The sequence below is a fragment of the Sciurus vulgaris genome, assembly GCF_902686455.1.
Source record: "Sciurus vulgaris genome assembly, chromosome: 5".
Classification (NCBI taxonomy): domain Eukaryota; kingdom Metazoa; phylum Chordata; class Mammalia; order Rodentia; family Sciuridae; genus Sciurus; species Sciurus vulgaris.
This window is the reverse complement of record NC_136465.1, coordinates 89,348,019-89,360,701: the sequence shown is the minus strand read 5'-3', so window position 1 is coordinate 89,360,701 and position 12,683 is coordinate 89,348,019. Positions and strand designations below refer to the sequence as shown.

The 12,683-nt window shown below is 33.5% G+C and overlaps 1 protein-coding gene across 1 annotated transcript in view; it reads right to left on the bottom strand.

The window, feature by feature from the left end:
- Window positions 1-9,061, bottom strand: part of LOC306662008 (solute carrier organic anion transporter family member 1B3-like) — an 88,808-nt gene extending 79,747 nt beyond the window's left edge. Inside the window, exons 1-2 of the mRNA XM_079141482.1 lie at window positions 8,929-9,061; window positions 4,931-5,079 (exon numbers count right to left, since the gene is read on the bottom strand). Coding sequence (XP_078997608.1) covers window positions 4,931-5,014 — 84 coding nt within the window. The 5' untranslated portion in view covers window positions 5,015-5,079; window positions 8,929-9,061. The remainder of the gene's footprint in view (window positions 1-4,930; window positions 5,080-8,928) is intronic.
- Between the last annotated feature and the right edge of the window lie 3,622 nt (window positions 9,062-12,683).

The following is a 12,683-nucleotide window of genomic DNA, read 5'->3' as shown; positions in this document are numbered from 1 at the left end:
AAATCAAAAACAGTAGTAAATATGGTAGTATTAATCTAACTGTATCAGTAATCACTTTAATTTCACAATCTGTATGTTTGAATTAAAAGACTGAGATTGTCATAGTAGATCAAAAAATAAGACTATGTGCTCTTTTCAAGGGACCCTCTTTAAGTTTAAAAATACATACGAAACAAAAGTAAATGGAAAAATTGTATGCTAACATTAATTAAAAGAAAGCAGGACCAACTAAATTAATTTCACACAGAGAAGAGCTTAAAGTAAGGAAAATTTTTAAAAAGTGTGTTACATAATATACTTGCAAAAGCATATTTGATAATCTTTAATGTATTCATGTCTAACAGAGAACTCAAACTACGTGAAGAAAAATGATAGCACTATAAGGAGAAATGAATGAATCCACTATCATAGTGGAAGACTTTAAAATTCCTTTATCAGAAGTAGATCCATCAGGCAGAAACAAAAAGGACATAGTTGATTTGAACATAGTTTAACCAACTGGATAGAATCAATGTCTATAGAACACTTCACCATCAACAACAGCATAGACATTCTTCTTCAACTCACATGGAACATTCATCGATGTAGACCACATTCTGGGTCCCAAAACATATCTTAACAAATTTTTAAAAATAGAAGTTATCAAGTGTCAACTCTCAGACCATAATGAATTAAATAAGAAATCAATAACATGACGATAACTGGAAAATTTTAGAATATGTGAGGATTAAACAGCACACTTCTAAATAACATATACATCAGAGAAGAATTTTCAAGAGAAAATTCAAAGTATTTTGAACTAAATAAAACAACTTATCAAAATGTATGGGATATAGTGAAAATAATACTTAGAATTTATAGCATTGGATGCACATATTTAAAAAGAAGAAAATCTGAAGTCAATATTTAAGATTCTACCTTAGGAAACTTGGAAACAAAGAATACGCTAAATCCAAAATAAACAGATGAAAATAATAAAAAAACTAAAAGAGGAATCAATGAAATTGAAAATAGTACATCAACAAAACCAAAAAGCCTATTCTTTAGAAATTCTACCCAGGTTAACTCGGAATAAAAAAGATGATTTACTAGTATCAGAAATGAAGGAAATGACGTGATTACAGACCCAAAGGACATTAAAAGGATAATAAAGGAATACAAAGAATAACAATATGTCCGCAATTTTAATAGCATAGATAAAATTGACCAATTTCTTATAAGACACAGTCTACCCAAATTTACATAAGAAGAAATAGATAATATGTATAGGCCTATATGTATTTTAGAAATTGAATCAATAATTAATAAAATTTCAAAAGAGAAACAACTGGGTGTGGACATTTTCACTGCTGACAACGTCCAAATATTTAAGGAAGAAACTATACAGTTCTAGAAGATAGAAACAATGGGAATGCTTCCTGTGTCATTCTACGAAGCCAGCATCGTCCTCATACTAAAACAGTAAAAGATGTTGCACAAAAAGAAAGACCAATATTGTTCATGAAAATAGATGCCAAAATACTTAACAAATTCAAATAAATTTAATCCAGCAGTATGTAAAAAAAATAAAATAAAATAAACATCATGAACAAATCAAATTTATCCCAGGTATTCATGGCTGGTATCCATCCCAACAATAGGCTAAAAAAGAAAAAAAATATGATCAAATCAATGGATGTAGAAGCATTAGATAAAACCCCAAAACTATTTGTAAAAAACATATCTGATAAAGAACTTCTTTCAAAATATACATAGAACTCTTGAAACTCAAATAAGAAAACAGATTATGAAATGGACCCAAGAACTTAACAGATACTTCTCCAAAGAAGATATGTAGATGACAAATAGATATGTTATATGCATATACAAATAGGACATAACAAAAGCCACAATTCTGCACAATTAATACACACTAATAAAAATATTTCCCCACAGACCAAATGGACCTAACACACATTTGCAGAAAATTCCATCCAACAGCTTCAGAATACACATTTTCCTCATCAGCACATGAAACACTCTCTTGTACAGATCACATATAGGCCATGGAATAAGTCTCAACAAATTTTTTTTAAAAAATTAAAATCATATTGAGTATTTTTTCTAACCACAGGTCAATAAAAATATAAATCAAAAACAAGAAAACCTTAGGAAATTATGTAAACAAACAAACCAAGTGCTCCACTTGTAATATCACTAGAGAATACAAATTAAAATGACAATAAGATAGCACTTAGAACAATTAAATTAGTCAAAATGTAGAACACTGGAAAGACAAAATGTTAGTGAGGATGTGAAACACAGGAGTTCTTATCCCTTGCTGGTGGGAATGAATGGTACAGACACTTTGGAAGAGGGCTGTTGGTTTCTTATAAAACTATACATATTCTTACCATATAATGCAGCAATCACACTCCTTGGTTTTCACACAAAAGAAGTGGAAACTTATTTTCACACAAAAACCCGCATATAGATGTTTGTAGCAGTTTTATTCACAATTGCCAAAATGCAAAAAGAACCAGGCTGTCCTTCAGTAGGTGTACATTTAAATAAACGGTAGAATAACCAAGTGATGGAATGGTATGGACTGTTAAAAAAAGTGAGCCATCAAATCATGACGAAACATGAAGGAAACGTGAGAGCATGTCACTAAGTGAAAAAGGCCAGTCCAATAAGGCTGATTTCAGTTATATGGCTTTCTATAAAAGGCAAAACTATGGAGACTGTTAAAGGATTAGTGGTTGCCAAGGGTTGGGTAAGTGGTTGACTAAGCAGAGAACAGAGCATTTTTAAGCAATGAAACTACTTTGTATAGTACTATAATGATGAATACGTGTCACTCTTCAGCTGCCTCAACTCACAGAAGGCACAACACCCGCAGTGAAACTCGATGGGAATCACAGAGTTCAACTGGAAAAAGTGGGTTAGGTGGAAAACTAGGGTATACAGCTGGTAGTCACCTTCAGGGTTGTTTATTCCGGAAGGAATCAGGCACAAAGGGAAAAAGTTTACCTTTGCTCTGTTATTTATGTTTTGGGGTGATAATTCATTGCTTTTGTGATATTAAAATAATTTTCATTAGAGGCACAAAAATATTGAGTAGAAATGGCAAGTGTAAAGGTGAAGTTTATACTGGCACATTCTCTATCACCTCATTGGTCCAATACAAAAATGGAAGAAAAGGGTCACAAAGGATAGAAGTATATTGTTGTTACTTAAATGCGTTCATTATCCATTCATACTTTTATACATTCACACCTGCTAAGTCTGTGTGAAAATCAATAACATGTATTTGTGTGTGTGCATACACGCAAGCAAATATAGAAATCCCATAGTTGCTAGATACTGAATAATTTGACCTGACGGTGAAATTTTAGAGGGGTAGAATAAGGAAATCATTAAATAATCCATTTGTGAATCCTAGGTTGGCATAATACTTGAGGGTATTAATATGAAAATCCAGTTACTTTAGTAATATAGAACGGAGCTGAGAGCATGGAGTCTGGAATCCAACTGTCCCAGATCAGACCTTGCTCCACCACTTTGAGGCTAGGGAAAGTTATTTATCCTGTGTATACATAAGTTTTGTTTTTTTAATAAGTAAAAGGGAGACGATAAAATCTGATTGATAGACTTGTGATAAGGAATAAATCCATTAACAGAAATAAAACACTAGATCAGCATCTGGCAGATTTTAAGTGTTCAGTAAATGTCAGCTACTATTATTTTGTGTCTTCTCTTCTTTATTGGGCTGCAGGTAATGTACTTTGACACACACTGCTAACTGCCAACTCCCAGCCTCTTCTCTGAATATGATGTAAGAGATCACTCTGAAAATCATATTGCAATCAATTTGCTATCACTTTGCTAGGCACATACAAGTGAAATCATTGTAACATAGTATATTACCCCAAGAAACTGCATTAACCTTTTCCTCATGACTATCATTCTGCTTAAACTTTATTCAAACATTTCATCAGAACAGACTTTAGCAGATATGTCTGAAAACAAACAGATTTCATGTTCTTTGGACAAAGTTAAAAGGACTTTATATAACATTACTGCAATTGAATATGATCTCTGTGGTCCTTATTCAGCTGGATAAGATTACAACTTCAACTAAGAAAAAAGAAATTTAATGTTGAAAAATGGCTGTGACTGATTTCCTGACTTCTGCAAGATTTCCTTTATGAGGTTTAAAGGCTTGGTCTTGGTTTAAAGGGTTTTCAGTTTACAAGGTAGGCGACTTCAGGCAAATTTCTCAACTTCGCTGAGTTTGGTTTCCTCATGTTGCACTGTGCTCAAGGAGGACTTTCTCCTATTTATGAAAATGTCAATATTATATAATGCCCAGAGTTTTGTGACAAAAGCAAAAAGTGGAATTATCATTATACTTGCTAACTTGCAAATAAAAAATCAACTGGTTTTCCTAAGTCATCAACTGGGTCTCTGGGTCAGGTTTTTGATTATTATAGATTTCTTTTCCATCAGACTATACTACTGAAAGTTATCAGAATAACAAATGTTGTTCTCTAAGAAAGAAACATTTAAATACACCAAGATGGCAAAATGATTCACAAGAAATTAATCTTCTAGGTTTATAGATTATCTCTAAGAATATAATGAATGTTAAATACTATATAACATCTTTTATTTTAATTACATTTATAAGTATCTCTTGGTCATCAGTATTTCTAATTTTTCAATAATAATTAATGATTAAAAATCAAAATAACACCAAAGAAAGACTTTAACCAGATTTAAGAACAATTAATTGAGATATGTATCATTTTGCTAATATTTTGATGTATGCTTCAATTGAAATGCTAATATGAAATATAGTGTTTTTTTTTTTTTAACAACTGGTTATCTTTTCTATAAATAAAAATTCCCCACTTATTTTAGTTTGGAAACATGACATTCATTCCACCTTGAATCCATCGCAGCGTCTTATTTTTCTTTTCCCTGAAGATTGTGCCTCTGCTGTTTTATTCAAATGCTGATTTTGGTCCATGATTATACCACAGATATTATGTGAATGTTTTCAGTTGTCGTTGATGCTTGGTTTAAAATGATCACCTAACCAGGGAGAAAAAAAAAATTATTTCATCCAAACAATATACAATTTAGAAGTAAGAAAAGCTATAAGGTCAGCATCAACCAATCAATCAGTGATATTTATTCTGAGCCTGTTATGTCCAACCACTTAGCTAGGAATATGGTAGATACAAACACAGGAAAGAAAAATGTACAATGTTTTAGCCTTGGGAAGATTATGATTAAGTTATTGAGATATTTGAAAAAATAAACAGAAAAAATAACAGAAATTTGAAAAAAAGTAAATTGGATAGTATAGCATCAATTATATAAACAAAAGCTACTCATTTTGGGGGAGTACTGGGAATGCTCATCAGGCACTCTACCACTGAGCTGTATTCCCAGTCCCCAAAACTTTTTAAATTATACAAATTAAGATTTTAGTGTTTTCAACATAGATTATAAAACTTATGAAAGCAAATATATTTAATTTATATTTATAGTTTTACATAGTGACAAACAGTGCCTTGCAAATTATAGGTATTGAAAATGAAACGAATTATGTTATTGAATTGTAACTAGAATGGTCTAACATGGTTTCATAGAGGAGGTAACTCTGAAACCAGGCTCAGAAAGCAGGTAGAGTTTGGACTTGTTTAAAAGCACAAAAGTGTACTCCAGGTACCTCTCAGATACAATGGTCATATTTAGTGTACCCTCTCATCATCTTACTTTAATTTGTTCTTTTGTTTTTCAAGGAAAATATATGCATGCAGTTGAAAATGTAAAATATTAAAAAAACAAAGATTCTTCTTCTCACCCTTGCCCCTTATGGAGAAACTTGAAATGCATTTTAATTAAATACAAATGGTAGCATATTGTCAACACTGTCTACCTTTTTACTCTGCAGTATATGCTTTGTATTAAAAAAAGGGACTCATTTTTCTCATGGTTATAGTATTGCATTATCCATAATACATTTAACTAGTTTCATGTTAACAAGCAATTTATATCTAATTATTTCACATTAGAAAATTATCTTAATGTATCATTCCATTTTACTTATATATGATCATATCTGTAGAATTAAATCCCTGTAAGTGGAGTCTGGGGGTCAAAGTCTAAGAGAACTTATAATTTTGAAAGTTATTAAGCCCCTACTTTAAAGAATAGTAAAATGAATCGAATTCTGCCTTTGATTTGCTCTTTTATGTAGAATAATGTGTTTTTCACTAAGGTTTACAAGATATATTCTTATTCATAGACATTTATGTATCTGAAATATCTATATATGCAGACACAAAGAAGTACAAATATTAAATGATTTTAATAACATACTAATTATACAATGTTTAATAAATATTATAGTTACAGGTGATTCTCACTATTTGTGATAGTTATGTTCTATAAAGTTACTGAGAACATGGAATTGGAAAATACTAAAAAAATATTTCTAGAGGAAATACAGGGTTAGATTTCTGTACACCTCTGAACACGTTTTCATCAACTGATCAATACATTAGCCTTCTTTTGTATTTATTTCCCTTTAAAGTCATTTTATTTAATATATACTCTTGCTTCATTAACATTGAGTTAGTAACCACTAGTAATATTTAAGCTGAGGGAAGGTTATAACACATGTGTTTTTTTTGTCAGACACTCTTGCACATAAGAACACTGGGTAGCACTTTGGCACATTTTAAACAGTAAAGTGAGCAACATAAAGCGCCAAATTGCAAAAAAAAATTAAAAAGTGTCATTAAATACACTATGAAAAGGACATTTGTTTACACTATGTGCACTGAAGCAAAAGGTAAAACAGGAACTCAAACTTTTCAGCACTCTGCATGCATGTCAATGACCGTGAAAGCCCAGCAGAATTAATGTTGGGGTTCCAAATAAATAGTAGTGAATACAGAAATTTGCTAAATCAGAATTTATGATTAATGAAGATCAACTGTAGATACTACTCATTAAGTCAACAAGGATTTATTGATTATCAAAAATATATAAAACACATATATAATACATATTGAATGAGAAATAGATAAATAAATAAAAAATATCCAAGATATTATAAGTTATGTATATGTGAGTATAATATAAACATATGCATTACAACAGAAACCCATACCTATGCATATCTAAGTGAACTCCACTTATGATACTTTGCACATGTGTTCCATGTTGCTGTACCTTGGTATGTTCAGTTTCTGGGTAGAGTGGTCTGAGCACTAAAATCAATAGATTGGTGGTCTCAAGGTCACAGGCAGCCCTTTGATAAATTTAATGCCATTTTTTTCTCATTGAATATCTCTATTTCTGTGCCCAGAATGTAAATATTAGCAAAGCAGTTTTTATCACTTCATCCTACATTTGAAAATCTTTCCGAATTAAAGGTGAATACTACTCCTTTACCTTGAGACTTTTTATTTTTATTAAGGAGTTATTCCTAAAGGCTTGAAAGCTATTGTCCCCCACCCCTACCCTTGCTTAAGTTTCAATTAACTTCTGCTTGTCCAGTCTCCTGGCCTACAGTTCATCCTATGCATACCAGGTCTACCCTCAGATTCTTTCAGGGAGGCCTCATACCATACAAAGTACAGATTGCACTTCCTATTGGAGGTCTCCATAACCTAAACCCAGCCCTTGTTTTGGTCTCATTTCCCAGTACACCCATAAGCACCATGACATGTGAAACCAGTGACCCCAGAAGAAAGCTCTCAGCCCTCCCGCATGTTTCTTCCCAAACTGGAATGTCCTTCCTAACTGCTTAGTTGTAATTCTGCCCCAGATTGGCTCTCTTCCATATTGTCCCAGTTACGCCCACTTGAAGGAATCTCCCACACTGTTGCTTCAAGGGAGAATGTATCTCTCTTAAACATTATTTTTCTCTGTATTTCCCCTTCTTTTTCAGACAGCAACTAGCACACCCCTCTCTCTTAGATCTTGGGAAGAAACAGCAAAAAGTTTGTTAAGGAGGAACTTTGCTCCTCATTTCTCCCAAAGGTGAAATTGTAACATGGAACTTCACAGACTTGACTAAATTCCACACTTTATACTGGTAAGCCTGATTTAGAGGTAATTAACATTTTTTCTGAGCAAGTTATTTTTCTGGGTTAAAATTAACCCAGAAAAATATTCATTAAGTCCATGAATATTTGGGACATAATATTCTTGTAAGACAGGGCCACAGGCATCGGACATAGCAAGGCAGCTCTTTCTGAAGACAACAGCCAGTTCTTCCCCACTCGATTGAGGTGGGGAAGGGAGGGCAGAATGACTTCTGCTTATCTGTGGCAAGCTTTGACTATCTCAGGAGTCATAGCAAAGCAGTGCAGGCCAAGTGCCTGGTTCTAGCATGTGCCTGTGGCAATAAGGAGGAAAAGGGAAACATAGTACTTCCTAACTTCTCAGACCCTTCGTGGGGTCCACCCATCCCCAACTTCCATTGACAATAGCAACAACTGTTGTTAAGGACAGTCACAAGATAAGGTAAAATCAAAGAAACAGGGAGTCTACTCCAATAATTCTATGCAATTGGTGAAAATTAATGTCTAATAGCACATTTTAAGAAGGCAATCAGAAATCCATTTTTTCAGACTTGAAGATCCCTTAGTCTAGAAAGTAATGGGAATAGAACTTCAAATTTTATTTCAGAATTATAATTATGTGACTTTCTACAATTTAAGACTCCCTTACCTGAGGCACTTTTCTCTCCAGAAAGGAGAGTTAATTGGTTTTGAGGGTTTAGAACACAAGGGTATAAAAGACAACATAAAATTTATAGTATGTATCATGACCACTAAATCTTTTTTTTTTTTTTTGCAATTTGTAGAAATTTCTTATATAGAAGAAATGTTGAAATTCAAAAAAATCAAATGTTCCTACCTGAATGTAGAATCCTACTGCAAATGCAACAAGTGATCCTTCATCTAATGTTCAAGGCCCTCTTTAAATACTTTGTTGGGTTTTTTTTTTTTTTTATCAGTTCAGTGATGATTAACCATGTTAGGTCATTGTGCTAAGCAAATAGAAGAAAATACAGAGTTTTTTCTAGGTGTTCACCCAGACTTATATTTTAAAGGTTATAGTAATAAAATCTGAGAATTTATACATTTTGTTAATGTTATTTTGTAAGGTTTTGTCTCTGGGAATGACTTATAGTTGTTTATTCAATTTACTTGGTTACATAAGACTTTTTTCTTTAGAAATAAATCCATCGTTATTTAAGGTATTTAAAATTTTTCCACATATAAAATAATTCAAGGCAATGTTTAAAATGTGTCTACAGGGGCTGGGGTTGTGGCTTAGTGGTAGAATACTTGCCTGGCATGTGTGAGGCACTGGGTTCCATCCTTAGTTCCACATATACATAAATAAATAAATAAATAAAGTGTCCATTAACAACTTAACAAAATTTAAAAATAAAAATAAAAAATGTGTCTACAGGTCAAACTTGCATTCAAAAAATAAAATATACTCTATGCTTACACATGGAGAGGGTTATAACATGATGTGAAAGGACACGAATACTATTCACATGGAATAGTAAGGTGCCCATTAATTATCAGCTGGTTCTCCTAAGTGACGCAATCAATACTATTTTGCAGGAAATATTCCTCACCCGAAAGCCTAAGGAAAGAATTGGGTTTTAAAAATTGAAGGACTTTTTTTTCTTTTAATAGAGATGAAGTTCATATAATTAATTCAATAGCTCAAACATTTTTGATTCCCTAGTAGGCCTCAGACATAGGGCTCTGTTTTAGAAATGTACTCATTTCCAAATGAACATGTACAGACCCTTCTTTCACATATGTGTGAGTGGTCGGTAAAAATAGATCTTTATACCGATATATAGATTCATACATGAAACATAGTTAACTTTCACTCTGACAGGAAAATCGTTGGTATAGCTGCATTAATGTGTACTTAATTTGTTTTAGTTATTTGATAGATCACTTTTTTTAGTTTTATATGTATATAAATCATAGAAAGATTCAAATACTGTGGAGGAGAAGAATTTGGGAATGTGAAGGACTGAGAAGTAGATAGTTGGGCCTAGGAAAATTGGGGTACAGACTCCTAAACACTCCTCTGCTCAGTCCAGGTCTCCTAGAGGGTCTGTCAAAATAAACTCGAGCCCCAGACTCAAGATTCAGATTTGGTAGACAAGAACAGTGCTTTGTAAAATAAGCACTTTGGTTAATTTTTATACTCTGCCAGATTCTCAGAACCATCATAGCAAAGACCCACAATATTTTTATTTTTATGGAATTCCTTTCATTCACCTGAGCCCGCATTTTGAGTACTCTCAGGATGCTTTGTCTTCTCAAACATACACCCATCCAAGGCACATCAACTTGTTTTGGACAAATACGTGCACAGAATGCTGATTAACAGTACAAATAAACTGAGGACCTAAGGTTGTCAGTGATGAAATTCCAGAATGTTTTCAGAGGCCAAAGAGCATTTGCCTGGTACTTCTCTCATTCTGCCTCTTTAAGTAATTAGGCTGCTCTTCTTGTGTGACTTGTGATAAAGTAAGTTTGATCAGAGGAAAAACACTGCAAGGGTTTCCTCAGGATCAATATTATGCAAATAGCCATGGATCGATAGAGTTGCAAAATTTGCTTAAAGGTCTATTAATATTTATTTCAGAGATAATCATCACAGTTCTGAAGAAATATCATGGTCTTTGAAGTCTGATAAATTAATGCCAAGTTGACTCTGCTGCTTGCTAGCAGTATAATATTGATGAATTCTAACCTTTCTGAACATCAACATCCACATTTACAAAGTGATAAGTCAAAATATGGGGTAAGGATTTGATGTATGTTAAGTGCCTTAGAGAGTCCCTGGCACACTGTAGACTCAACCCCTAATTAGATTCATTCTATACAATGCTTAACTTTATGCATTATAAATTATAAAGTAATTAATTTACATTAAATAAAAGTAAAATATCTGATATTAGTGCTCAGCCAGTATTTTCCAGTGGTTTTCAGCCTAGAGTTTTCTGGTGAGCACCTCTGGCATGTCTCAAGAGGGAGGCTTCAAGCTTAGCTCAAACATGCCGCTTCCTGTCCACTACAGTTCCCTTGGCGGTGGTCTAGAGGAGCGCCAGAAAGCTAGAAACTCCTGGAAGTAAGCCCCATGTCTCTTTCCCCACTGATGCTCAACTCTTTTGCATCATCATGGTTTAATTTATTATGGCAATTCTTTCTCTCACATCAGTCACGGTGCCGTAAGGTAGGGGCTACTGGATCATTCATGGTCTCCTGTCTAATCCTCTGGTCCTGTTTTTGTCCCTTGTCTCCATCATAACTAACCATAATAAAATTACCCTTACCTTCAGTCGCTTCTCAGAATTTTTCTGCTTTACTTTCTTGCTGTTACTTAAACTTGGCCCTTCCCTGAAGACATGGCCTCTTCTAAAGCTGTAACAAATGGGAGCTGCCTTATCTTTCCCCGATATTGCTCCAAACCTGATGCACTTCTAATTTTCTTTACTTAGCTACTTCCTTTTCATTTTCTCATAGTTTTCCTTCAGAATCCACACTTTTGAATCTCATGTCAAAAGACTCCCTCATTTATCCCGCTCCTTGGTGGAATCACCTAACAATCCCAGAATCAATTCCACTCATTTCCTAACAATTTTATTTTTATTTATTTATTTATTTATGGCACCAGGGATTGAACCTAGGGGCACTGAATCACTAATACCCCCAGTCCTTTTTATTTTTTATTTTGATACAGAGTCTTGCTAAGTTGCTTAGGGTCTCACTAAATTGCTGAGGCTGGCCTTAAACTTGTGATCCTCCTGGGTCAGCCTCCAGAGCTGTTGCGATTACAGATGTGTCTACCACACCCAACTCACTTCCTAACAATTTTAAATCTTGGTTCAAAGGCAATCTCTCCAAATACTACTCCTATCATGATTTTCCATGATTTCATTGACCTCAAAGGGAATTCTTCCAGTACACAGTCTTCTTGGCTTTATTTTGTTTTGCTTTTCTTTTCCTTCCTCCCCCTCTTTAACTTTCTCTTCTCCAATGATCTTGGCTTCTACTCATTCCAACGAGCATATCTTGGACTTCATCACACCAACTACAAGCTCTCCATAATATCAGTTCCAGAACTCCATAACCAGTTCTACCAGTACCCTGGATCAAACAGTGCTTCCCTGGACAGGATTTATAATCCATAAAATGATTTACCAGGCATTTCACCATTCCTTATCTCTCGCCTGCCATTTCCCTTTGTACTACATTAAATTTCATGGTCATGGTAATTACTCTTATGTATCTTCAAGTCACTTTGATTCTCTCTCTTCTTTTTAATTTCTTAACAAACTATAACTCCAACTTTTAGATGACTCTGCCCATTTTTGCATGAAAATATAGCTGAAGAAAAATCCTCAACTATGTTGACTTTAAATTTACATCTTGAAGCTCCAATGTATCTTTTATTTTGCCTTACAATCATTGTGTACTTTCATAATCTACATCATATTGCTTTCTGAATAACTATTTTGTACCTTCATCACTTTCTTTAAAACTCTAACATATTCCTCCCTATTTTCATCTACAACTGATGACCTGCTTCACTGATAAATACGAAAAAAAAAAAGAAGGAAAGAAGGA